The following is a 27,451-nucleotide window of genomic DNA, read 5'->3' as shown; positions in this document are numbered from 1 at the left end:
TGGCTAGAACTTACCTATGAACTAATATTGATCAGAGAAGGGAAGGTGTTGTCATCTATCATCTGGCTTCAGTGTGACTCAACCTCTGCCCACATGATTTACTCTTATCTGCCTCCTCAATCCAGGGGGAGCTTGAGATGGGAAATAACTGCTGGAATTACCAGCAACATCACTTCCCATTAACTCATTTTGAAAAAAGAGAAAAACAGCTTTTTACTCAGATTGATGCCAACTTCTGTCACCTGTCTGAGTGGAAAGGTCCATGGAATCCATCTATGAGGGGTGCTACCTCAAGAAGGCAGCCAAAGTCATCACAGACCCCTGCCCCTCTGGTCACAATGTCTATTCACAGATACCTTTGGGCAGAAGGCATAGAAACCCAAAGACCAGCCACCACAGATAAATTGTGTATGGATTTGTCTGCAAAAAGATACAAAACTTACAAAGACAGAAAAGAGAAAGGAAGATAACTTCAAACCTGGAGGAGGCAGGCTTGGTCAGTCAGATGTAATACAGAGTTTAAATTGGGATTGGTGTGGAGGGCCACTTTCCATGCTGTCTCACTCTGTACACACTCTGTACACACCCTCCCAGACCCCTGATCATCAGGAGATGTGGCTCTACTGCAAGTAAAAATGAGAAATGAATTGAGAGGCAGTTTTACATTAGCTGTGGAATTGAGATCTCAAGGAGAATGCTTGTAGTCAGTAGATGGTGGATCAATTTGAGAAAAATGTCTTAAAAAAGTGGATCCACTACGCTAGAAGAATAATGCACAGAGGAGGTTAGACTGGAGTGAAACAGGAAAGTCTGCAGACACTGTGACTGTAGTGCAACACACAAACACACTGAAGAAACTCAGCAGCCCATGTGGTGTCTGTTGGAAGTAAAGGTAAGGTTAAACAGATTAAGTTTGGGAATTGATCCATCCCTTCATGGGCAGAGATTTAACATAAACAGTGGTTCACAACAAAAATTTGTAGGCCTCTCTTGGTTAAGAACAGTATTTCCTCCCAAACCCTCACCTCCCAATGGTCAAAGTAAGAGAGCTGCAAGCCTCAGTAAGGAATGGGATGCAGTTTGAAAGTATTTGAGAGAACAATGAATTGGATGTTAATTATTTAAAAGTTTCTTTAACATTCTTCTGGAATTTAAAATCTTAATTCTAGATGTTGAAGGCATGCGCGCAGATAGACACCCACGGGTTGCTGTCGACTTTAGGGTCAAGTGCAGGACACTTCTCAGTTTCTTTGAGGATTGCTTAGTAATTAAGTGCTCTTTGGTCTGCAGGTAATTAGTTTTTTTCAGCATTCTTCGTTAGCAAGAATTGATGTTCTATGGCAACCCTTTTCACAAAGATCTTAGAGCTTTATTGGTTTGAAGTCTTCTTGAACCCACCACGGCTGCTCAGAGAGAGCAACACTCATGGAGATGTTTGAAGAGGATTTCAGAACCAGAATTGTTCTTCAGACTACTTCATTTCTAAACAAATTATGGACAGAAGCATTAATGATCTGCAGTTCGGGTTTGGATCTATGAAAATTTGTCTCACTTTGTTTTCACTTAGTCAAGCATGTCCATGAAAAAGGAATGAAAACAAAAACCTTCTGTTACACTAAATGTTTGCTTTACTTTGAGCTGTTGCTCTTGAATTGGGAAATGTCTGGAGAAGTCCCCATTGGCTGGAGTTGACCATTATCTCCTTGTTATGTGATGAGAACGTATCGTAAATCCTGTGCTGTGCTTTTGATCTCATGAATTTAAGCTGTTCATTATTAAAAGAGGTGTTTGTCATGATAATGAATATACATGAGATGAATTAACCTGCCCGGAAGTCAGATGGTATGCACTGGAGGTGGAAGGTGCAGGATGATGAAATAAGGGAAGCAGGAAAATAAAGACACTGAGATGTTCAACTGGTATTAATTTCACATTTCGGGCCACAAATGTGACATTGGCGACAAGGATAAACATTTTGGATTTTAAATGTGATAAACAATTTGGATTTTGAATCGGTGGCTTTGAGCTGGAAGGTTTTCTTCATGGCAGTCACAGGAGCTGAATTTCTAACACTTCGAGGTGTTCCTCATTTTGACCCGATGGGTGATGCAAGCACTGTGAGTGTGAAGTGGAAGGCATGGCTGGAAGAATTTGAAGCCTACGCCGACAGTCGTGGCCTATTTCTCGATAGCAGTACGGCGGAACAGAAAGCGCAACAGAGGGCATTACTTCTCTTCACCGCAGGACCCGCAGTTCGGGAAACTTTTAAGATGCTTTCGAATACTGGAAGGAAGGAGGAATACCAGAAAGCCATAGATGCATTGAATGCACACTATGTGGTGACACCGAATGCTACATTTCAATGCCATTTGTTTCGCAAGACAAAACAAGAAGATGGAGAAACGGTTGCCCAGTACGTGACGAGATTGCGACAACTGGCTGTGGGATGCAATTAGGTGGTAGCTGATGTGGACAACCAGTTATTGGATCAAGTTGTGCAGCACTGCAGATCAGACAAACTCGGAAGGCGACTGCTGGAAAAAGGGGGTGAGTTAAAACTTACCAATGCTTTAACAATGGCTGCTGCATTAGAGGCTGTTGAGGGGCAATTTCATACCATGAAACTGAAAGACAACTCAAGCCAGCCCAGTAAAGACAAAGTTGGTCAACAAGAAAATAGGCTCTCGCATAGCCATAGCCAGCCAAGAAATATGCCGACATATGACTTGGAGTGTTACAGATGTGGAAACAGAGGTCATTTTGGAAAAGACCCATGCTGCCCAGCAAAAGGCAAAGTTTGTAGAAAGTGTGGAGGTCAGGACCACTTTGCAAAGAAGTGCAAAAGCAAGTCAAATGCAAACCAGAATGGGAAGAGTACAGCTTCTAAGGGCAAAGCTTGGGGGAAAGGAAAGTATCCTGGAAAGAAAGGCACTATTCGCCATATAGAAGGTGACCCAGAAAGTGACGATGATGATGACAACCAGGATGGGCAGAAATACTATCAATTTACATTGAATGATGTACATCATGAGAAGTGGTTGGAAGTTCAATACGAGATGCTCAACCTGAGGGACCAGATGATGTTCCAGAGGTAGTTACCAGCATTCCCGATGAAGTGGCCAGAGTACCAGAAACACCAGAGGCCGCAGCGAACAGTGTTTCCGGTGCTGAAGGTGAACAACACAGTTGCGACAGTAGCATTGCAGGAAGGCCGAGACGGGACAGGAAACCACCTAAGCGATATGAAGATTTTGTGCCATATTTCTAATTGTGCCCGCATTATCATGAAAGTGAAAGTTTGTGATAGTTGGAATGAGTTTCAATGAAGCGCAGTAATGTTACTCACCAAGGAAGAGAAATGATAATGGGAACATTTGGACAGTGATTCGATCAATACATCATAAAGTACATGTATGAGTGCTGTATGAAGTGCATTTTTGTTTAGTTGACTATTTGGTATTAAATTAAAAAAAAACCAAAAGTATTGGAATTTAAACATGTGAGGTGTATAAATTTAAATCTTTACATTTTGCATATGAGGTGAGCATTGTATTAGTATAATTACAGAAGAACAGTTGAGCTGTTATATTACATTTGGTTATAACATGTTTATGTTACATTTTGTGAAGAGGGAATTTAAAGTTGTTTTTGTTTTGAATTTGAAGTTGTTTTGTTGGTTCAGAAGGCAGAAAAATGCTATTGATAGTGTTAAAGTGTTTAAATTTAAACATAAAGATATAAAGTTTATTTCTGGTGAAAGGAGGGATGTCATGATAATGAATATACATGATGTGTATTAACCTGACCGGAAGTCAGATGGTCTGTACTGGAGGTGGAAGGTGCAGGATGTTGAAATAAGGGAAGCAGGAAAATAAAGACACTGAGATGTTCAACTGGTATTAATTTCACATTTCGGGCCACAAATGTGACAGTGTTGGTTTGAGAAAGAGCATAAATTTATAAAAGACCGTGGGAAAACGTTAAACAGTACACAATTACTAATTCACACAGGCAGTGTCGACATTCACACACTGGAAGCAGGGGTAATACACACCCTCCTGGACCCCTGATCGATGGGAGGCAGCTTTGGTACACACTGTACATGCAGGAGTAATACACACCCTCCTGGAGCCTGATCATCAGGAGATGTGGCTCTACTGAAAGTATTGATCTATAGCAATACTACGGCTCAGTTTACCTGTGACCCTTCCAAGGGACGTCCACAGTAGCGACCTGGCACGGAGCGATGTCTGGGACTCGGACCACGAGGCAGAGAGACCGAAATGTGCTCGGTGCTGGTGCTAAATACAGCGCTAATCTATGTCTAGCCAATAGTGACCCTGAGTGATTTGAATATGCCAACAGAAAGGTGTGCACTAATTAGTGGCTGGAGTTCAACCTTGACTGACAGGTCCAGAAGGACACGTGACCACATGCAATACACATGTTCCAGACATTCCAGGTGCTTCCTCTTCACATGAGCATACAGTACATCCTACAGAATGATGATAGAATTATCTTCACAAAAATCAATAGTATTCATTAAACTAAAAGGTGAACATAAACACAAATAAATAAATAAATAATGAATATTTTTAACTCTAATGATACCAAACGATCAAAAGCTTTCCTGACCCATGAAACTGTGCCACCCAATTACCCCACCAACCTCGGTATGTTTTGAACGGTGGGAGGAAACCGTAGCGCCCGGAGAAAACCCATGCAGGTCACGGGGAGAAAGTAGAAACTCCTTACAGGCAGTGCCAGATTCGAACCCGGGTCGCTGCTGCTGTACTCATAATGCAAGAATAAAAGTGACTTGGAATGATATGGACAGTCCTTTTGGTGTGTTGGAGCTGTACCTGATTAATGTACCAAGAGGAGGTTCAAGAGCTTGATAGGTGCTGGTCTTCAGGATCTTCTATCTGAAGGCAGTAGTGAGAAGAGGTTGTGATCGGGGTAATGGTGGTCCTTCATTATGTTGGCTGTTGTCTGCGTTAATGGACGGGAGGTTGGAGCCTGTGATGGATCTGGCCATGTTTGCTACCTTCTGCAGCCTTACGTGTCCTGGGCTCACAAATTACAAGACCAGACTGTGATGCGGGCTTTGTCGCTGTGCAGATGTGCTACAGACCTTGATGGCTTCAGGCACAAGAGTTTGCCTTTGCAAACAAAACCTCAAAACATGCCCACTGCTTCGGTCCTTATCAATGCACTTGCTCCCCTGCTGAGTTAGAGTTGTGGCAACATACCTGCACGTACCCTCTTTAACCGCTTCTCCTGACACTTGAAAGATGTTTGAAACCCCCTCTGATCCTGCTGTGAACTGCTCTCTTCCTGCAGGTTCAGTTGGCCACCAAGCCCTTTTACAAACTCTTCCAAGATTCTTTGAGCTTCTAGTCCGGCTAACGTGAGACATTTTCAATCAGACAGCCTTCTGAGTTAGACATCAGAAAAAAAACATGTATTGGATTCATACAAATGCCACTGTAGCTGGAGAGAAAGAGGTAGAATATTGCTGCAACTGGACAGATTCTTTGCATTAGATGTACAGTGAAGCTAATAGGCCTGAAAGGAAATGATCAGCCTGAGTTTTGAGCTTTGCTTGGTTGAAACAGGAGGAACAAATTTATTGGTGAAATAAGATTAACTTTCTTCATTGTGATTTTGACAGAAATAATCTCTCTCTCTTTCTCTCAATCCCTTTCTCTCCCATCTCTCTCTCTCCCTCTCTATTTTTGTCTCTCCTTTTCTCTTTCTCACTCTCTCCCTCCCTGTCTTTTTTTCTCTCTGTTTCTCCCTCAGTTCTCTCTCTTTCTCCTCTCTGTCTCTCCCTCTCTACACACACACACACACTCTCTCTCTCTCTCTCTCTCTCTCTCTCTAATGCCTTGACTTTGCAGAGAACACAAGGAAATTTTGCGAAATTAACATCTCTGAGTCGGGACATAATGATTCAAGCTTTCTACGATTTCCAGTCCTGTGAGGTTATTTAGTAAATTTTAAAATGGAATGTTTATTGTGCCACTTTGTGGAATATTAGATCCCATTCCTGCCCCTGTGACAACAGGCTCCAGCGGAACCATCCATCAAGTCTGTGCGTGGGTAGTGAGGAAGCTTCACTGTGAAGAATTATTTTATTTTAATAAATGCAAAACTATGATTTAAAGGTATGACATGAATTTGGGAATTGGAAGCAAGCTGCACATTTACTAACACTCATTATATGTAACACGGATACTGCGTCACTTCTTGTAAACAGAACTGACAGGGCAGTGACTGCAATGACAACAGAGAGAAGCAAAAAAATCAGAAAAAAAACTGCAATTTCTGGAAATCCAAAATAAAAGAAAAATTAGCAAATGCAGGTTTGTCAGTGGAGAGAGAAAGAAGGTTTATGTTTCAGGTGAAAATGTTGCCTCTGTTCCTTCTCCAGTTTCTGCCATGACCCATTGGTCATTTTTAAACCACGCATCGTCTAATGAAAATGATCTGATTAAAAATAATATTCAGAGGGTGTTTTCAGGATAATTGCCTACGTTGGTCTGCCTGCCTAAACCTATTAATAAAATTAGTGTCGTAGTTAGCCCAACGCTGTTATAGTGCCAGCGATCTAGGTTTGAATCCGCTGCTGTCTGTAAGGAGTTTGTACATTCTCCTTGTGTCTGCGCGTGGGTTTCCTCCCACCCTCCAAAATGTGCCAGGGTCATAAGTTAATTAGGTGTAATTGGGCACCACGGGCTCATGGGCTGGAAAGGCCATTCCCCATAACCCTTAAAATTCCCGATTCAAAAATCTTTTGAGGTGTCTTTTAAACGTTATCAACTGCCATCCTCTCCTTCCGCACCACCTTCCAGGTGTCTACCACGGGAGGACTAGAAGCATTGTGAGTGCAGTTTTTCTCATTCATTCCAAATACTGTCGTGTGTTCCTTAAGAAATTGTGAGCAGGATTCAAAGTGTCACCAATTTCCTGGCACCTTCAGAAGCACATCACACCACTTTATCAAAAGTTGTGGTGCCAAGCCCAACACCTACACCGACTCTGGAATTTGTGATTTGACATCACATTTCTCTTGCCCTGAAATTGGGGATGTTGATATTTTAACTGGTTGTGTCTACAAAATGTAAGTCTTATCCATCATAAACTGTGATTCAAATATCCCTAATTGCAGAATCTGACAATAAATCTGAATTTTTGCAGCTATTGAACTCCAAAAGCATCTTGGTTCTTCACTGTTCTAATTAATTTCTTTCAACCAATGGTTGTTGAGAAATGGCGTGCTTCAGACTGAGTTCATATCGCCTGTTTCCCGGCAGATCATGGAGGGCAAAATCCATAAGCCTTTCTCTCCTTTTGGTGTGTAAAAGGAGTGTAAAAAAAAAAAAAAACCTGTCAAATCTCCTTCAAACTTTCTCTCTCTCACCTTAAAGCTATGCCCTCCTGGAGCCTTTGAAAAAGGCTCTATCTACTCAGTCAATGTCCATAATAATTTTATATCCTTCTATCAGGTCCCCTCAGTCTCCACCTCTCCTGACTCTCTAAACCAGGCAACATCCCTCCCTCCCGTTATGTATACCTCCCACAGCCTTGGAAAAGCAGCCAACATAGGAAAGGGTACCCATCTCCCTGGTCACAATTTCTTCTTGCTGCTACCTTTAGGGAGAAGCCCGAAGACCAGCACCTCCAGGTTCGTGCTGTTTTTATCCAACCATGCCATTGAACATCCCCGAACTAGTTTAACCAGAACCATAAGCCTCTCCAAGATCACTAAATATTTGCACTAATTAAATGTCACTTCCTTTTTTTTCTGGTACTAGCTACAACTGTGAATAGCACCATGGAACATTACAGTATTGAAAACAGGCCCTTCAGCCCTTCTAGTTCTGTGCCAAAGTATAATTCTGCCTAGTCCCACTAACCTGCACCCAGTCCATAGCCCTCCATACCCCTCCTATTCGTGTACCCTTCTAAATTCTTCTTAAATGATAAAACTGAACCCACATTCTCCACTTAAGCTGCCTGCTTGTCTGACTCTCCCACCACTCTCTGTTTGAAGAAGCTCCACAAAATATTCCCTTTAAACTTCTCCCCTTTTACCCACTTCCTCTGGTTTGTATCTCACCCAACCTCAGTGGAAAAAGTCTACCTACATTTACTCTTTCGATCCCCCTCATAATTTTAAATACCTCGATCAAATCTCCCCTCATTCTGTGCTCCAGGGAATAAAGTCCTAATCTGTTTAACCTTTCCCTGTAACTTAGTTCCTGAAGTCTGGGCAACATCCTAGAATATCTTCTCTGAACTCTTTCTATCTTATTGATAACTTTTCTGCAATTAGGGATATTTGAATCACAGTTTATGATGGATAAGACTTACATTTTGCAGACACAACCAGTTAAAATATCAACATCCCCAATTTCAGGGCAAGAGAAATGTGATGTCAAATCACAAATTCCAGAGTCGGTGTAGGTGTTGGGCTTGGCACCGCAACTTTTGATAAAGTGGTGTGATGTGCTTCTGACGGTGCCAGGAAATTGGTGACACTTTGAATCCTGCTCACAATTTCTTATGGAACACACGACAGTATTTGGAATGAATGAGAAAAACTGCACTCACGATGCTTCTAGTCCTCCCGTGGACAGTCGTCAGACAGAACCCTTCTCGGGTATCTGGGACTACTATTTCCCCATTTATCTGGGTGAACCCCATTCTCCTTTGGATGATAGGATAGCAGTGGCTGGGGTCCATGTGATGACAGAAGGTGTGTCATTGAGCAGAATAGGGTATATTGATGAATTTAAAGGGTCTAGAAATGGTTAATATTTGGTGTAGCATCTAAATATCTCTTCATTGGGCTTCAAGCAGAATACACACTCGTGGTTGTATTCATATCTTCCCAGTGTGTCCACACCAAACAATGTGCCCTCCTGCTATAGTCTCATTTGCCGTATTAGGCCCAGAGCCCTCCCCTCCCCCATCCCCTCCTATTCCCCCGCCCATCCTCTCCCATTTCCCTCCTATCACCTCCCATCCCTTTCCCCTATCCCCTCCTCTCCCATCACCTCCTATTTTCTTGGGTTCCTGTTTTGACTGCTTGGTCTGTGTTCTCTGAGAGGGGTTAAGGTCAGAGGGGATGGTAAAGACCAAGCAGGGGTCAGAGTGGGAGTCAGTGGGGTGGAGGGTGGCCTCCCACCCACCGTTTTTTTCGGGCACCTGCCTACCTTGATGAAGGGCTCAAGCCCGAAATGTTAATTATTTATATTTGCTATATGACCTGCTGAGTTTCTCCAGCATCGTGTTTTTACTGTCTTTCTTTGCTGTTCCTTTGTTTGTTTGACTGTACTTAAATCTCCAGAATTGCATACAATAATTCTGGCTGGAAATTCAACATCTTTCCTTTGCTACTGAATTTCCCCAGGCAACAGCTCAGAAACTATAAATAGTGGAATACTCCAGACTCGAGTCCACAGCCACATTGCCTTATACTGTTTCACCAGCTGCGTTTCTCCAGCATTTTGTGTTTTTACTCTCTTCAGGAATTGTCTGCCCTTGTTCATATTGAAACAAAACATATTGTAAGTAAGGGCTTTGTAAATGAATGTTCGAACTGAGGCCTGACAAGTCCCCTGGGCCTGATTGGCTGCATCCCAGGGAGCTGAGAGAGGTTGCTCTGGAAATTGTGGAAGCACTAGTTGATATTTTCCAAAGTTCTTTAGATTCCAGGGAAGTGCCTGCAGACTGGAGAGTGGCTGATGTTGTACCACTTTTTAAGAAGGGAGAGAGAGAGAGAGAGAGAATACGGGAAATTATAGACCGGTCAGCCTGACGTTGGTGGTGGGGAAGATTTTGGAATCCATCATTAAAGGCGAAATAGCAGAACACTTAGGAAGGGATAATAGTATCAGTGCTGGTCAGCATGGGTTCCTGAAAGGAAAATCTAGCTTGACTAATCTCCTGGAATTTTTCGTGGATGTAACAAGGAGGGTGGACTCAGGAGAGCCAGTAGATATGGTGTACTTGGACTCTCAGAAAGCCTATGAGGAAGTCCCACACAGGAGGCTAGTTTGCAAAATCAAGGAGCATGATATCGGGGGTAGGGTGCTGTCATGGAGAGATAATTGGTTGAGAAATAGGAAACAAAGGGTTGGGATAAACGGGTCATTTTCTGGATGGCAGGATGTGACAAGTGGGGTCCCGCAGGGGTCGGTGTTGGGCCCTCAGTTGTTTATCATTTATGTAAATGATTTGGCTGAGGGGATAAATAACTACATAAGCAAATTCACAAATAACACTAAACTGGGTGGTAGTGTAAAGAGCAAGGAGGACGTCATGAAATTGCAAGGGGACTTGGATAGTTTAGTGGAGTGGGCAGAGAAATGACAGATGAAGTTTAATGTGAGTAAATGCGAGGTTGTCCATTTGGAGGTAGAAACAAGAGAGCAGAATATTATTTAAATGGTGTTAAGCTAGGAAGTGGGGTAATGCAAAGGGATCTGGGCATACTTGTTCACCAGTGCAGATTCAGCACAAGCGGTGAAGAAGGCCAATGGTATGTTGACTTTCATAAAGAGGGGATTGGAGGATAGGAGTAGAGAAGCCCTCCTGCAGTTGTACAGAGCTCTGGTAAGACCTCACTTGGAGTATTGCGTCAAGATCTGGGCCCCATATTTAAAAAAGGACATACTTGCTATAGAGGGAGTGCAGCGCACGTTTACAAGGTTAGTTGTCGGGATGGCAGGATTGTCATAGGTTAGAAAGACTGGGATTATATGCAATGGAGTTTAGAAGGATGAGGGGAGACATGATAAACTTTGGGAAAAGATGGTAGGGTATGATTGACAAGAGAGGTGGAACAACTACAGATTTGCTGTATCCTGCATGAAATTGAATGAACTTTTAACATTTCTACGACTGATTCCACCTGCATTGAATTCGTCCAGCGTTATTGAATGAAGATCTACCAGGACCAATGCCTGAAGAGGCGCACAAAATCAGTGAACCGGTGCGGACTCGAAAGGCCAACATGGCCTGTTTCCGCTCCATAAATGGTTATATGGTTATATGGGTTAAACTCTTGATTATGACTCCATCTTTCCTTGGACACTTATCTTGGATGGAATATCACAGTTTGTGAGTCCAAGAATCACTATGTATTTTTAGTTCGTATCAACAGCCATGACAGTCCCCAAAATACTGGAAGACTGATTTGGGAAAACACAGCAAAGCAACATAAAGACCCAAATATATTGTTGTTCTCTTTAAATTCAGCAACAGAAGGCAAAAGGAGAGAAAGGCTTATGGATTTTGCCCTCCATGATCTGCCGGGAAACAGGCAATATGAACTCAGTCTGAAGCACGCCATTTCTCAACAACCATTGGTTGAAAGAAATTAATTAGAACAGTGAAGAACCAAGATGCTTTTGGAGTTCAATAGCTGCAAAAGTTCAGATTTATTGTCAGAGTACGTACATGATGTGCCCTATATCCCTGAGATGCTTTTCCCTGCGGGCCAGGCAGAATTACCACTTACTAGTAGTGCAGAAGTAAAACAGCAGAAAAGAGAGAAATGTAAACAAGAAGTACAAACAAACTCTGCAATACAGAAAATAAATATTCATAATTAATCCTAAGAAATAGGAGCAGGAATGGGCCATCTGGGCCTGTCGAGCCCGCTCCACCATTCAATGAGGTCATGTGCAAAGTAGGATTCACATTAAAAGCTGGTGTGCGTTGAATCACTCATTCTGTGCCTGTCGTTGGTGATGCGTTCCCAAGGACTGCATCTTTGTAGAAGATGGGTGCACCACTTGTTAATTGATCACTGCTAACATTTATTGTCATACACATTGTACAATGTAGACATGCACCAAACTTCTCACTTGCTGCAGCCGAACAGGTATTTCATGACAAAAGCTAAAAGGTACACATTAAATAAAATTAAGAAGAGATAATAAATACAAAAGATATGAAGAGAATAAATATCCATTGTTTAAGGAAAAACAGTGGTGTTACCAATAGTGTTGATTTGTGGTGTTGGAGGTTGAAGATCCTGATAGCCGTTGGAAACTAACTTGAACCTAGAGGTTCTAGTCTTCAGGCTTCTCTACCTTCCACCCTTTTACTCTCATCAGTTTGCTGTACAGAGCAAATTGGTCCGCAGACTCATGGAATTGCTTCTCTTCTCCCTCTGCAGGAAGACAATCGAAGTGAAAATTGTGGACGACGAAGAGTACGAAAAGCAGGAAAGCTTTTATGTTGTCCTGGAGAAGCCAAGATGGATGAAACGTGGAATTTCAGGTTTGCAAAGAGATGTGAATCCGTGTTTTCTTCACAAAAGAGCTCAATTAGAAAACTTCTTGTTAAAATTGGAAGGCGTTCACTTACAACAGTCTGTTACCAGCTGTGTTAATGTTTCATTGTTGTTGATCATATCTCTGTCACAACCTTGGCCTGTGGAAAATATTAAAATTTCCCCTGTATCAGAAATCTCCATTACACCCACACCATAACTGATGGTTAATCCTTGATATTAGGCCCTTAGATTTTCCATATCCATTGCAGATAAGACCATAAGACATAGGAACAGAAATAGACCATCGAGTCTGCCCTGCCATTTAATCAGGAGCTGATCCATTTTCCCACTCAGCCCCACTGCCCACCCCATAACCTTTGAGGCCCTGGCTAATCAAGAACCTGTCAATCTCTGCCTTAAATACACTCAATGACCCGACCTCCACAACTGCCTGTGGCAACAAATTCTACAGATTCTTCCCCCCTCTGGCTGAAGAAATTCCTCTGTTCGAAGAGGACACCCTTCAATCCTGCAGTTGTGCCCCTTTGCCCAAAACTCTCCCACCGTGGGAAATAACCTTTCTTGGTCATTATTATTGTGTTATTACTGAAAAATATTTTGTTGTAACATTTCTTTTCTGTCTCAGCAGTGCAGAAAATGCAATCACTGTTGAGAGTTCAGCACATTTTGGAAATAAGGTGATCAGCATCACCTGGACCCAGTGTGTGTTATTGTATCCTCACTCCATTCAGAAATTATCAGAGCATTTTAATTTGTTCTCTCCCTTAGTTTTATTACATAACACTGCACATTTATCCAGATTCAAATTGAACAACATTCCCATTGCGATCTGGAACAAGTCAACATGATCCACTGGGGCTGATCTTTACGTTGTCAGGAAGAGATCAGCCCTGTTCATACAGAATGGTGGACAGGTATGAGGGGCAGAATGGCCCCCCGCTCCTATTTTCTTGGGTTCCTGTTTTGACTGCTTGGTCTGTTTTCGAGGTAACAAATATTGCTTTGGTAGAACATGAAGCCTGTATCAAACAGGTTCTTCCAGCAAACGAGGCATCACTTCTGGGCACTAAACATATTTTTAGTGTTGAAGTGAACCCCAACTCCCACATTTAAATGGTGGATTTATCAAATCAGCAGTTAGCTTGAATAGTGGAGTCAGCAGAGATTATTGGGGCCTCTCTTCCTACCATGACAGAATCTACAACACACGATGCATGCAGAAAGCAATAAACATTGTGAAGGACTTCTCACACCCCTTGTAAACTTTTCTCCCTTCTACTATCCGGAAGGAGGTTCCATAACATTCAGGCCCTGACGTCCAGATTGTCCAACAGTTTTTTTCCCCCCAAGCCATCAGGCTCCTCAATTCCTAGAACATACGTGCACTAGTGGATCATGGATTTTTATTGATTTATGACTCATATTTAACTCCTGTTTATGCGAATCAGCTCCATGGTCCTGGAGAAATGCTATCTTGTCTTTACTGTGCACTGCATTAGTAGTTATGGTACTGATGACAAATAAAGGGGACTTGAATATTGTTGAATTTCTTACTTTAAAACTGTAATTTATGCATAACTTCCTTAGTTTCAGTATTATTGTATCTCTATTAAAATCACAGAAGAATTTCCTCTTAGTTCTGCAGAGGTCATAGGTTGCCAGATCAGATGCAGTTTGTCACATGTCTGCAGCTGCCCTTCCATTCCACTTCATGGTTTTTTTTCTCTCTTTCTCTGCAGATCTCTTGCTGACTGATGGTAAGATTTCAGTTTCTACCACTTGACCACATCCACTGTGGGTTAACTGGGACCATCTCCTTGTGGCTTATCTTGCACATTCAGCAGTTACCAGCTGAACAGAGGCCAAAATCCCCTGGGCAAAAGTCTTGTTGAATCGGTATAAGGATGTTACAAATGGAATCAGAATCTGGGCTCTCTGCACCCAATAGACTTCTTCACATAGAGGGTGGAGGGCGTATGGAATGGGCTTCCGGATGAGGTGGTTGAGGCAGGTACGATTGCAGTGTTTAGGAAACATTTGGATAGCCACACAAATAGGATGGGTTTAGAGGGATAAGGCCCAAATGCAGCCAGTGTGAGTGCCACATTTTGGATGGCATGGGCAGGTTGGGTCATGCTCTATGACTCTATTATTTATATTTTCCCAGCGTGGCCCTTAACTCTTGATGCAGTTGCTAGTCACCCAGCAGTTTATTTTACATTGGGCAGACGTTATTTTACACGTGTTCTTTGCCTTCAAATAAGATGACAGAGAATGGTTGATTTATTTAGTGTCCCCCCTGCTCTGTGACTGGATGAGTGTAGGGGACTGGATCAGTACAGCTACCAGAGTATGGATGGAGTCAGGGCCTGGTGATAGAAATAAAAACGCAATGCTGGAGAAACTCAGCAGGTCAAACAATGTACTTTATACAGCAAATATAAAGATACAGAACCGGCGGTTTGGGCTTGAATCCCTCATCGAGGTATGGATAAAATGTGGGTAGGCACTCGAACAAAATAGTGGGGTGGGGTGGGGCAGGGGGAGGAGCAGAGGTTAACAGGCAGGAGGTAATAGATGGATAAGGGAAGGACGGCACACCAGCAAATAAGGGGAGGGGGTGGCTCTCTTTTCTCCCTCCCGACTCATTTCCTTTGTCTTCTTTCCTCCAACTCTCCATCTCCTTCCCTCTCCATTCACAGAGCCATCTCCCTGTTCAGGAACTGAGTTAGGACATGGGTTAAATAAGTACTGCTATTCCCACCAGCCGTTCCCTTGGCAAGTCCACAGCCTTGCTGCAGTGAGTTCACCTCTCACTATGCTGGGGAACTGTGCATCCATGTTAAGAGGCTCTGATGCCTCTTATTCTCTTACTCAAAACTCAACTTGCAGTATCTTCAGGAACTTTCCAGGCAGTTCTACAACTTTGAGGTGAATTAATTTAAAAAATACTTTCATCACTTCTCAAGTTCACGATCATCTAATTGTACATATACAACCAAATGAAACCAGCATTTCTCTGGTGAACACATATACAACACACACATATATACATACAGATATAATTTAAAATAAAAATATATGGTATATAAATATTTTGGGCTGATTTACTCGGTTACAGGACACCGTTCATCAATCCCACAGCCTGTGGGAAGAAGTTATTCCCCAGTCTGGCCGTCCTGATGTTGATGCTCCTGTACCTCCTTCCTGGTGGGAGTGGGTCAAAGGTCCTGTGTGGTGGATGGAAAGGATCCTCGATAATTCTTTGGGCCCTATTTAAGTAATGCTCCCAGCGAATGATATCAGTAGAGGAAAGGGAGACCCCAGTGCTCTTCTCGGCTATTTGGATGATCCACTGAATTGACCGATGCTTTGCAGCTTCCGTCCCACACAGTGATGCAGCCAGACAGGACCCTCCAGTTCTGCCCACACAGCCTACACTTGTAGCTTTTCCCCTCAGTGGCAATATTGAAGTGAGGTTGATGGACCAGGGGCTTTTCCCTTTGGAGTGATGAAGGATGAGAGGTGACTTAGTAAAGGTAGATTTGACTATGAGGGGCTGACAGCCAGCATGTTTTCCTGGGTGACCATAGCAAGTACCAGAAGACATCTGTTTGTGAGTGGAGGAATGTTTGGGGGAGACTCAAAAGAGTGACTGGTGTCTGGAACAGGCTGCAAGGAGTAGTGGTGGAGGCTGGTACAATGAGAACATTTAATAGACTTCTATATCAACACATGATTGTGGTGGATCCTGTCAGGTATAAACAGCAGGGTTTTAGTTCGATTTGGACATTGTGATCGAGCCAGGTTGAAGGACCTGCTCCTGTTCATGTGCTATGATTGGTACTGTGAATGTAGAGGGCTGGTGGGGGGATGAGAGATGAGCAGATTGCATCTTGGTAGCTAGGGCCTTCCAGACCCCTGATCCTTATATCTTGAAAGTGTGGATGGAATACTACCTGACATCTCTGGCTTGTAAAGTTTTGTGAGATCCAATTCAAAGCTCACTGCTAGAAATAAAACACAAAAATCTTCAGACATCGTGGTTGAAGTAAAAACACAAAGCTGGAGAAAGTCAGCAGGTCAAACAGTGTCCTTTATATGGCAAAGGTAAAAATACATGATCAATGTTTCAGGCCTGGGATTTGTCAACGTGTGAGAAACAGGCAAATGCTTGAATAAAAAGGTGGGGAGAGGAGGAAAGAAGGGACAAGGGGAGGAGCACAGATCAGCAGACACGAGGCTGTACGTAGTCATGGGAAGGGAGCAAAGGTGAGAATTAGTTGGAGTAGAGGCTGGCTCTGTGAATATAGAGCTGGGAGAAAAAGACAGAGGAAGGGGGCAGACACAAGGTGAGTAAACGGGATTCGACATTAGCTTTGCGGGAGAAACCATAGAGTGGTGGTAGAGGATTGGGTCCCTGTGTCTAGTCATGTGCCTCAGTGACCCAGTGCTGGGCACACAGTTACATCATTTTCATCAGTGATCTGGATGATAATATGGTAAATTGGATCAGCAAGATTGCAGGTGACACAAAGATAGGAGGTGTTGTGGACTGCATGGAACAGTTTCAACACTTGCAGAGGGATCTGGACCAACTGGAAAAATGGGCTGTAAAGTGGCAGATGGAATGTAATGCAGACAAGTATGAGGTGTTGCACTTTGGGAGGACAAACCAAGGTCACCTAACTATAGGAAAGATTGAAAGAGTGCAGAGAAGATTTACTAGGATGTTGCTGGGATTTGAAGAACTGAGTTACAGGGAAAGGTTAAACCATTTAGAAATGGAGCATTGGAGAATGCAAGAGATTTGATGGAGGTACACAAAATTATGAGGGATGTATATAGAGTCAATGGAAGAAGGCTTTTTCCACTAAGGGTAGGTGAAATAAGAATTGGGGGACATGGGTTAAGAGTGAAAGGGGAGAAGTTTAGCAAGAACTTCTTCACACAGAGAGCAGTGAGAATGTGAAATGAGCTGCCTGATTAAGTGGTGAATGTTGGCTCAATTTCAAATTTGAAAGACATTTGGATTGGTTCATAGGTGGGAGGGGTATGGAAGGCTATGAAAAATAGTTCAGCACAGACTAGAAGGGCCAAAAGGCCTGTTTCTGTGCTGTAGCGTTCAATGGATCTATGGTTCCAGGTTATCTATGGTAGGTCAGCTTTTCCCAGCCTCACAACTTAGCTGCAAGAAGGATCCCAGAGGGATGGTTACTCCACAGCAGAACGGTGGACAAAGCATTGGTGATATGAACAGCTTCTCAATTGTTCACATTCAATATTTCTTTTTGGGAGCAAATATTTTCTGGCAAGGAAGGGAATATTGGAGGAAAATAAGAACGAGCAGAAGTTTGAACGTAGAACACAACTGCACAGTACAGGCCCTTCAACCCTCGATGTTGTGCATATTCCTACCAACAAAAACTAAACACTTCCTACCTTGTAACCCTCTATTTTACTTGATTCACATACCTGTCTAAGAGTATCTTAAATGTCCCTATTGTACCAGCCTCCACCACCACCCTAGGTAAGACATTCCAGGCACCCTCTGTGTAAAAAAAACCGTACCCTGATGTCTCCATTAAACATCCCTCCCTTCACTTTTTCCAGATGTCCTCTGGTATTTGCTACTCCTGTCCTGGGAAAAAGGCGCTGGCTTTTTCATAACTGGTTGATGTTGGGGAGGGGTAGAGTTCTGCAGGGTTCACACAATGGTGAAAGTCAGTGGTATTCATCAGAAATCATGTCGAACACCAGTTCCGTATCCAGGACAATGAGTCCTGTTTCAGGGTTGCGTGCTGACGGTGTCATTTCACAGGCTCTTCCTGGTCTAATGTCTCAGCTTTGGCTGGGTTCCTTTGACTGTGTAAGTGTGTGATGCTGTTTGAGAAGGAATTCTGCCGAGCAATATTTTGCTCCTGCTTCATGAGATCACCCTCATCAGGTGTCAGGTAGGACAAGCTGTAATGCTACGTTTACCATCCTGCTTCATGAGATCACCCCCATCAGGTGTCAGGTAGGACAAGCTGTAATGCTGCGTTTACCATCCTGCTTCATGAGATCACCCCCATCAGGTGTCAGGTAGGACAAGCTGAAATGCTACGTTCACCATCCTGCTTCATGAGATCACCCCCATCAGGTGTCAGGTAGGACAAGCTGTAATGCTGCGTTTACCATCCTGCTTCATGAGATCATCCCCATCAGGTGTCAGGTAGGACAAGCTGTAATGCTACATTTACCATCCTGCTTTATGAGATCACCCCCATCAGGTGTCAGGTAGGACAAGCTGTAATGCTGCGTTTACCATCCTGCTTCATGAGATCACCCCCATCAGGTGTCAGGTAGGACAAGCTGTAATGCTGCGTTTACCATCCTGCTTCATGAGATCACCCCCATCAGGTGTCAGGTAGGACAAGCTGTAATGCTACGTTTACCAGTTATGGTGTTCTTTTAAACATGCAGCACGTTAATGGGCCATTTCGGCCCATGAGTCCGTGCCGCCCTATTTACACCCCCGGTACATTTTGAATGATGGGAGGAACCAGAGCTCCCAGAGGAAACCTACACAGACACTAGGAGAATGTACAAACTCCTTAGAGCCAGCATGGGATTCGAACCCTGCCTGGAGTAACTCCTGTGTGGGTCTGAGATTGTTGACCTTGAACAACCATGCATCTCCGTACGCTCTGATGCCTCAGACACTGGGGAGTTTTCACTTCGGTTCTGTGGGATTTTTTCACTGGGGATTTTTGTTTCCATACTTGGTCAAACATTGCCTCGATATCAAAAGCGGACATTTTCACCTCACAAGTACCCTTCTCTATGTTTGTAAAGAGCTCTGGAACTGAGTGGCTTGGGAACTCCCTGTAGAATTGTGCCTGGTCAATGGACAATGAGATATCAAAAACTTTCAACTGTTTTGTTGATGGCGCTTGGTGTGAATGTATTTGGCTTCTGTTTATTTCTGAACAACTAATTGGTACAAATCTCCAAACCTTTCAGTGATCATGCATAATAGTGGGGAGAATGCAAACTCTTTTTAGGTGAAGAAAACAAAGAAATCCCTTCTCCTCTGGTGGCCTGATAAATGTTGTATTTGCATCCCAGTGTACTTCATGGTTCAGAAAAATGTCTTTACCAACTTATATATCAATTACAGCATGGAAAAAGGCTATTGCGTCCCTTCTAGTCCGTGCCAAAATACTTACACTCTCCTAGTCCCACTGACCTTCACTCTGCCCATAACCCTCCATTACCCTTTCTATAGTGATCCAATTTGTGAATTTAGATCTCCCTGTGTTCTTGGAAGATCTTCCTGAGAGTCTTATCCATTATGTTTAAATACACGTTCGTGTTCTGATATGGATAGATATTTGAACGATTCTCTCATGCTGAGGGCATCAAGTGAAATGTCTAACATCTATTTCCAGAAGAGGCCAATAAAAAGCTGACAGCCGAGGAGGAGGAAGCCCAACGCATTGCGGAGATGGGGAAGCCTATCCTGGGGGAACATTCCAAGCTGGAAGTCATTATTGAAGAATCCTATGAATTTAAGGTACTTTCACACAAATGTAATGCCTAATGTATGCTTTTTAACTCCAATGAGCACCTATTTAATTATAACAATACGAGTTAGTTTGGGTGCAAGTCCTTGGCCCCTGCCCCTGGTGGTGAACTCTCAGTCACTGCTCAGGAGACCAAAGTTGGGAATAAAACGAAAACAGAAAAGGCAGCAAAAATTCAGGTCAGGAAGCACCTGTAGAAAGGGAACAGGTAATGTTTGGGGACCACAGTCTTTCATCAGAACTGAGAACAAGGAACTTGTGTTAGTCCAGGTATCAGGGAGGGTGGGGATGGGGGGAGCAATTAATGGGGGGGGGGGGGTTAACAACAGGTTAAAGATTTTGTGTAATGTGTTCCAGCGTTGTATAGTCTGCAGTGTTGTATTGCTGAAAGGAGTTGTCGGTTTTGATCATTCCAGTCTTCAGTTTTCATACTCGCCAGTAATCAAAGATGTCCTCATTGCCTTGGAAGCCTTTGAGATTGCCCACTAGAACCGCTTTGCTGGGTAATTTCAAATTTCATGGGTGAAAAATTCCAAATGAATACCATTGTTGTTAATTGTTTTCTCATTTTAACCAACCGCCCTTTAAATAAACCAAGCTGGGAGCTCAGTTAGGTAACACATTTTTTACAAACTTTAAATCAGTGGAAACTATATGTGAAATTCATTTTGCACTCCCAAGATTGCTTCCATGCCTACGACAGCATTGTGCAGGATGGAAGCAGAAGATGAAATCCTTAGTGGGACAGAGAATAACGTCCAAGGATTCCACCCCTGATTATCCGAGAGTTCTGGCTTCACATCTTCCAGTCATTCCCATCTCAGGTCAGCAGTGGGGAAGCCATCTCCACCCTTCTAGGAATCCACCAACAGTATTACAAAATCCCATCAGGACAAATCTGCAGGACAATACATCATATTCCTCCTGGACTGCCTTGAATTCCCTGGTATGAACGTTCAGGTTTTTAGCCTTGGGCAATTCTCATCCCGCCTGGTCCCACTGTAACCATCACTTCTGACCCACTCCGTGACCATCCGTGTATACTTGTGTAAAAGTCAAGTCTTATGGACTATTTTTTAATGTTAGATTTATGGCGTCGACTATGACACGGATACTACTTTTGACTGCATTAAGTATCTGCATCGTTGGAGGAGTTGGGAGCTCTGATGGGCAGGCATCCGAGGTGTGAAGCCATGGCCAATATGTCGGGTGCTCTGATGGATGGGCGGCCGGGACCCGGTGGGAAGTCTGTGTTCGAATGTCGGGAGCTCCAATGGGCAGGTGGCCGGGGCCAAGGTGTGAGACGAGGGTTGACTTTTAAACAAGATATATGGAAAATTCCAGATTTTTTGGCCTAAAGTAGGGGTCAACTTTTACATGACATCAACTTTTACAAGAGTATATATGGTACTTTTTATCCCGTCCTTCCACTCTAACATCCTGATGGTCTCTCCCTCGACCTCTCTCTATACCAATCACCTCTTGGGTCACTTACCAGCTTCTTTTTCCCTTTCTCTCCATATTAACCCCTTTCCTTTAGTCCTGTTGAGTGATCCAGACCTGAAACTTTGATTGACCAATGAGATCCTCCAGCAGTTCTTTGTTACAGATTGCTCAGGTTGACCCTGACAGCCCCAGAATTGGACAAGATCTGAACTGCTATAAGCAATTTCCACCTTCCTGACATTCTCAATTCTAGGGGAAAAAAAATCTCCATCTGCTTAGTAACTTTTTTTCAATGAGAGAAAAGAAATGGAGGAGGGTGAAGTAATTTAAACAGACTTCAAAATTCTTCCACAAAACAGTTACAAGAATTTTAGAGCAATGACTAATTCAAGGGATTTGTGTGGCAGCACCAACCCCAGAGTTAAGGGATATTGTGTGTAAAATATGAAGCTTTTAATTTTTAAAAATTACATGCAGCTCAAATTTATTATGTGTTAAAATCAATTTAAAGTTGCTGGTGTAGCAGCATATTCAGAGCTCATATAAAAATAATTATGCAATTGACTTCGTTATCAGAAAATTAAATATATTTTAGATCTCCCATGTGCAAACTGAAATAGAACAATAGTTTCTAAATGTTCTGTTCCTGCTATGAAAGCTGGTAAATGTTTTTTGGAAGATGGGAACTACTTAATTAAAAAATAGTTTGTGGTGTATCAACAAGAAGATCCACTTGTGGAGTGCTCTGTCTTTGATACAGGGAGAAGAATACAGTGTGGGGAGTGTAATTCAGAGGTTTGGACAAGAACTGCTGAAAGTACAACTGAGCGAAAGAAATGTTGGATGTGCAAGAGGCCAACATTGGATGAATGCTTTTAAATTTTTAATTGGGGTGGCACGGCTAGCTCAATGCTATTACAGCACCAGCTACCTGGGTTCGAATCCAGAGCTGTCTGCAGGGAGTTATTCCCATGACCTGTGTGTGTTTCCTCCGGTTTCCTTCCACATTCCAAAGTCTAGCAAGTTCACGGGTCGCACGGGTGCATTTGGGAGGTACAGGCCTATGGGCCGGAAGGGCCTGTATCTATAAATTAAAAATTAAAGTAAAAAATGTAAATTAAAATTTAATGAAAGTTAATTAACCTTTTTTACCATGTGTTGCATTAAATATTCCTGCGCAGGCCATGTTGTGGAGCAGGCAGCTATCTCATATTCTGGGTCAACTTGTATTACGATAAATCAACTGGAGAGCAAGCAAGTTGATGGAACATCTCAGGATATTTTCTCTCACATGAGATATTCTTGGAAGAAAAAGGAGGAAGCTTTTTCAATGTTCGTCCTCCTCCATCAACACCACTGAAATACATCGTGGTGCAGCAATAGCTGTGGGACCACCTGAACCCTGCAACTTTGTTTCTAAAGATTTTCATTTGGCTGGGGAATAGAGACCTGATGGACATCTTGAGGTTCTGACGAATGGATAAATTAATTACAAGGGTTTTTTTTCTGATAGGTCTGGTGATTTAGTCCTGGCTTAAGAACACAGTAATTGAACAGAAATAATGAATAAACATAGTGGTAAAACCACGAAAGAGGAGAACGTTGTTCTTGACCGCATCCAAATAAGCTACTTCGATCAGCCATCAAATGGGGAATTTTAACCAATATATGAAAGAATGTGAGATACAGTTATTATTTTAGAGATACAGGATGGCAACAGGCCCTTGCAGTCCACACGCCTGTGCTGTCCACACACACTCGTGTGAACAACATACAGCTTTGGAATGTGGGAAAACTTCTGAAATCTGATGTCGCTGTGAAATAATTCTATCCATCAATTTTGTTTTGATTGTCAGAGTACTGTGGATAAGCTGATAAAGAAGACGAATCTGGCTGTATTGATAGCCACACATTCATGGCGGGAGCAGTTTACGGAGGCCATTACAGTCAGTGCTGGTAAGATGCCCCTTGAGCTTCCCTCTCATGGTACAGAGGCAGTGTATCCACTCGAAAATAGTAACGTGCGAACTCCACCTCACCCGCATGCACTGATTTAAATGAAAACCATTTAATGTAGCACCCAGGAGTGAGAGAGAAACTCAGCAAGACACACAACATCTGTGGAAAGCAACAGGCGGTCGACAGTTCAGGCCTAATCCCTTCATCATGTGTGATGTTTTAATGTGCCCCATTCTGTCCAAAAGAAATATCTCATGATACGGTAACCAAGTGAAACACCAGCAACAATGTTTTCACAGTTTACACAGCACCTTTCCATGTTCCCAGCAAAATATAAATACTTCTTTCATTCTGCCAAGTGTTCTGAAATGTCTGACTAATTCAACTTTAAACTGATGTGGGCCAAATGCAGGCAGGTGGTACAAGTGTGAGTAGGACATTTTGGTGAGTGTGGGCAAGTTGAGCTGAAGAGCCTGTTTCCACACTGTCTGACTCTATGCCTCTAAGTCATCATTTTAAAAACCTACATCTTTTTGACTAAGCTTTTGGACACATCATTGTCTCTCAAGTGGTTCGGAATGAGACTCTGTTTATCTCTCCTTTGAATCATCTGGTGATAAGCTACTGAGCTAAATATATTGTTAAAATGAACCTTTAACTCCTTGGTACCTCTGCATGACTGATTACAATGAACACACACCAAATGCATCAAACAATGCCACAATAAATGAGCATATAGAGTAGGGTGGCACTGAAAGGACAGGACAGTAGAAATCAGGACATTTCTACAATTACCTTTATCACTCACTCCACCACCAGGGGGATGAGATTTGATTGAGCTTTACAAAGTTGTGAAGTGCAGAGCAATTTGGGTTCAGAAAATGGAGAGCCAGATGGTGTAATTAATAAAATGTGCTCCTTCCAGCTCAAGTCTCACAGCTCAAGTTCCCATCTGGTCCAGATCCCCTTGCAAACGCAGGTAACCTTGTTCACTCTCAACTGTAGCACATATTTTTGTGTCATCAACAAATTTATGTTGGCACAAACATCCTTGCCCAAATCATTTATGGCTATCACAAAAGAAAACCAGGGTCCTTATACTGAACCTGGAGGCATTCCACTGGTTAGGGTTCTCCAGCCTATCGTTGAGCTGACCTGAGTGAGGCGCGCTCTGACCGTTCCCTCATGGTACCATCCAACGTGTGCTTCCTTTTATTTTAGCAGGTGATGGTGAAGAAGATGACGACACACAGGAAGAGAGGCTGCCTTCTTGCTTTGATTACATCATGCATTTTCTGACCGTTTTCTGGAAAGTTCTCTTTGCCTTTGTGCCTCCCACGAACTATTGGAATGGCTGGGCCTGCTTCTTCACCTGCATGTGTGTGATTGGTTTGCAGACTGCTTTCATCAACGACCTGGCTTCACACTTCGGTTGTACGGTGGGGCTGAAGGATACTGTTACTGCTGTGGTTTTTGTGGCACTTGGCACCTCCATACCAGGTAAATCATCGAATGGCAAAGGCCAAAGAACAATCGGTAAATATTGAAGCAAATGAAATAGAACAGAAAACATTCCAGCACAGTACAGGCCCTTCAGCCCACGATGTTATGCCGACCTATGTAAACCTACTCGATAATAATGGTTCTCAACCTTTTTCTTTCCACTCACAAACCACTTTAAGTCATCCCTAGGCCATTGGTGCTCTGTGATGAGTAAGGGATTACTTAAGGTGGGATGTGAGTGGGAGGGAAAGGTTGAGAACCACTGCTCTAGACCCAATTGTTTACTTGAGAAAATTTGTCATTGGTCTATTTCCTTTGGAGTTATGAAACTGCGCACATAACGAGTCCATTAGAGACAATTAAAACAATGGTTTTCAAACATTTTCTTTCCACTTTAAGTAATCTCTTACTTATCACAGAGCACCTATGGCATAGGGATTACTTAAGGTGGTAAGGGAGTGGAAAAAAAATGTTTGAAAACCACTGATCTAACCCTTTCCTACCTCACACCCATAACCCTTTATTTTTCTTGCATCTAAGTGCGTGTCTAAGAGTCTTTTAAATGTCCCTATTGACCAGCCTCCAACAATGCATTCCAGGCACCCACCACTCTCTGAATAAAAAAAATTACCTCTGACACCTCCATCAAACTTTCCTCCCCACACTTTACACAGATGTCATATGGTATTGGTGTCCCGGGGACAAGGTCCTTGGCATCCACCCTATCTAGGCCCCTCATAATCTTATACGCCACAATTCAGTCACTTCTCACCCTTCGTCACTCCAAATCTGAAATAACTATCCAAAACATGATCTGGAAAGCCTGTGATCTGCCTAATATTCAGTTAGTTTGACATCACTGAAGTATTACAAATTAAGTACCAACTGTTTTGAGCGTGATGCGACTTGTCAAGCATCCTAGTGACACTGCATTTCATCACCAATGTGTTGAAATGGCCATGCTGACATTTTAAAAGTGAGCATTCTTATTATGGAATTCAGATATTGACATATGTGTTCATTACTGATGACACATTTGTTCAACCACGGGCTTCACAATGACTAATTTGAGTCTATTTTCTCAAACCTAGATCATGTCTGCATTTATTCCAGCGTTTATTTAATTCCATTCCTCTTCAGCATTGCCTGTAAACCTGTCGAACACTATTTTCACAGTGCTACGCGCCTGGAAACACTCTGCTGGACTCGATTGTCACCACAAACATTTTCATATAGGATTTTATCACTGTAAATTCAACCTGACATTTCTGGTTGAGATTTAATGTTGCACATCTGATCCAATTTCCATTTAAAGAATGCATCAAGCAATGTAATTCTCCATTCTTTTGGAACAATGGGAAAATAATCCGATTTGTCCCACGAGTCCCTGCCATTTGCCACCTTTGGGACAACCGTGTGAGGGAAGTATTTTTCTGGACTGGAACCCATCACTGGTCCCATCATCAATGAGGCACGGCTTCTTCTCCCCATCAATCTCATTACCTGACAGCCTAAGTGCAAACTCCAGTCCCTGAGCAAGGTGATCAAGCACTATCATCCAAACCCAGGGTCTTGATTGACCATAAGATATAGGAGCTGTAGGCTCTTTGGCCCATCGAGATTGGGGGGTTGCTATCTCTCACTGGAATTTGTTAAGGTCCTTTTATTCATTCTTTATTTAGAAATGTGCACAATTGTTATTCAGTATAACACTGGATAATAATTTTTTTCAAAAGGTTTGCTTCCTGGAAAAAAAGGGATTAAGATAGACAACTTCAAGCTAAACACGAAGATAATTTCAGACTTGCTGAATCACGTAGGACGTTGGAGAAACATTAACATGGATTGAATTTAGCAGGTTTAATCACATGGTGACGCTGACACATTGCGTTAGGTCAACTGACCTAAAAATGCTTTGCTGCTGTTATTTGTTTGTACTCAGCATCTGATGTCTCTTGTGTCAGTGTCCAACAATAGTTGTCTAGCATTGATGGATTCCAGTTGCCCTGATACCACTTTTCCATGGTCACAATGTCCTGGTGAAACCTTTCACCATGTTCGTCGCTGACGGCACCAAGACCAGCAGGGAAGAAGTCCGAGTGTGAATGCAGAAAATGAATTTTCAATGACATTTTGCACTTTGTGGTTTTGTCTACTTGAAGTGGACTTAAAATATGACAGGAAATCACAAAAATAGGTTCTATCTAAAAAATGGCATGTGTTGGGAAAATTTTCATGATCAGCAGCCCAAAATCCATAAAATACAACCAAAAGAATTCAGGAAGCAAAATCTTTGTGTCCAGTGTAATTTGGTTCTCAACCTTTGTTGTTCCACTCACATACCACCTTCCGTAGTCCCTTACTAACCACAGAGCACCTGTGGCATAGATGCTCTGTGGTTAGTAAGGAATTACTTAAGATGGCATGTGAGTGGAACCAAAGCAATATTCTTGGAGGGGGCAGATTAAAACTACAATACTCCAGATGTAACAATGCAAAGACGTGATGTCTCCATCCCTGTGGCTTGACAGCTTGACTAGCTGAGTTATTCCAACAGGTTGTTTTTTTGCTCATGGCAGTGTAACATTTGGATGCCATAGCCTGACTTTCTTGGAAGTTCCATTTGGAAATGACATCAGGAAAAACTTCCTGCAGAATG

The 27,451-nt window shown here is 42.7% G+C and overlaps 1 protein-coding gene and 1 long non-coding RNA gene across 10 annotated transcripts in view; one reads left to right on the top strand and one right to left on the bottom strand.

Moving 5' to 3' along the window:
• Nucleotides 1–27,451, bottom strand: part of LOC138748448 (uncharacterized) — a 162,847-nt gene that overhangs the window by 116,247 nt on the left and 19,149 nt on the right. The window lies entirely within an intron of this gene.
• The window catches only part of LOC138748445 (sodium/calcium exchanger 3-like), a 173,627-nt gene that overhangs the window by 136,899 nt on the left and 9,277 nt on the right, over nt 1–27,451 (top strand). For 7 of the 8 annotated variants that reach the window (XM_069908682.1, XM_069908685.1, XM_069908683.1 and 4 more), the window contains 5 exons: nt 12,197–12,300; nt 14,056–14,073; nt 19,750–19,874; nt 23,187–23,286; nt 24,511–24,789. In XM_069908682.1, the coding sequence (XP_069764783.1) occupies nt 12,197–12,300; nt 14,056–14,073; nt 19,750–19,874; nt 23,187–23,286; nt 24,511–24,789 (626 nt within the window). The remainder of the gene's footprint in view (nt 1–12,196; nt 12,301–14,055; nt 14,074–19,749; nt 19,875–23,186; nt 23,287–24,510; nt 24,790–27,451) is intronic. The other variant, XM_069908686.1, reaches the window with a different exon arrangement.

Source organism: Narcine bancroftii, chromosome 13, assembly GCF_036971445.1.
Source record: "Narcine bancroftii isolate sNarBan1 chromosome 13, sNarBan1.hap1, whole genome shotgun sequence".
In the NCBI taxonomy this organism is placed as follows: Eukaryota; Metazoa; Chordata; class Chondrichthyes; order Torpediniformes; family Narcinidae; genus Narcine; species Narcine bancroftii.
Note: the sequence above shows the minus strand (reverse complement) of the source record. Positions and strands in the feature narration are given on the sequence as shown.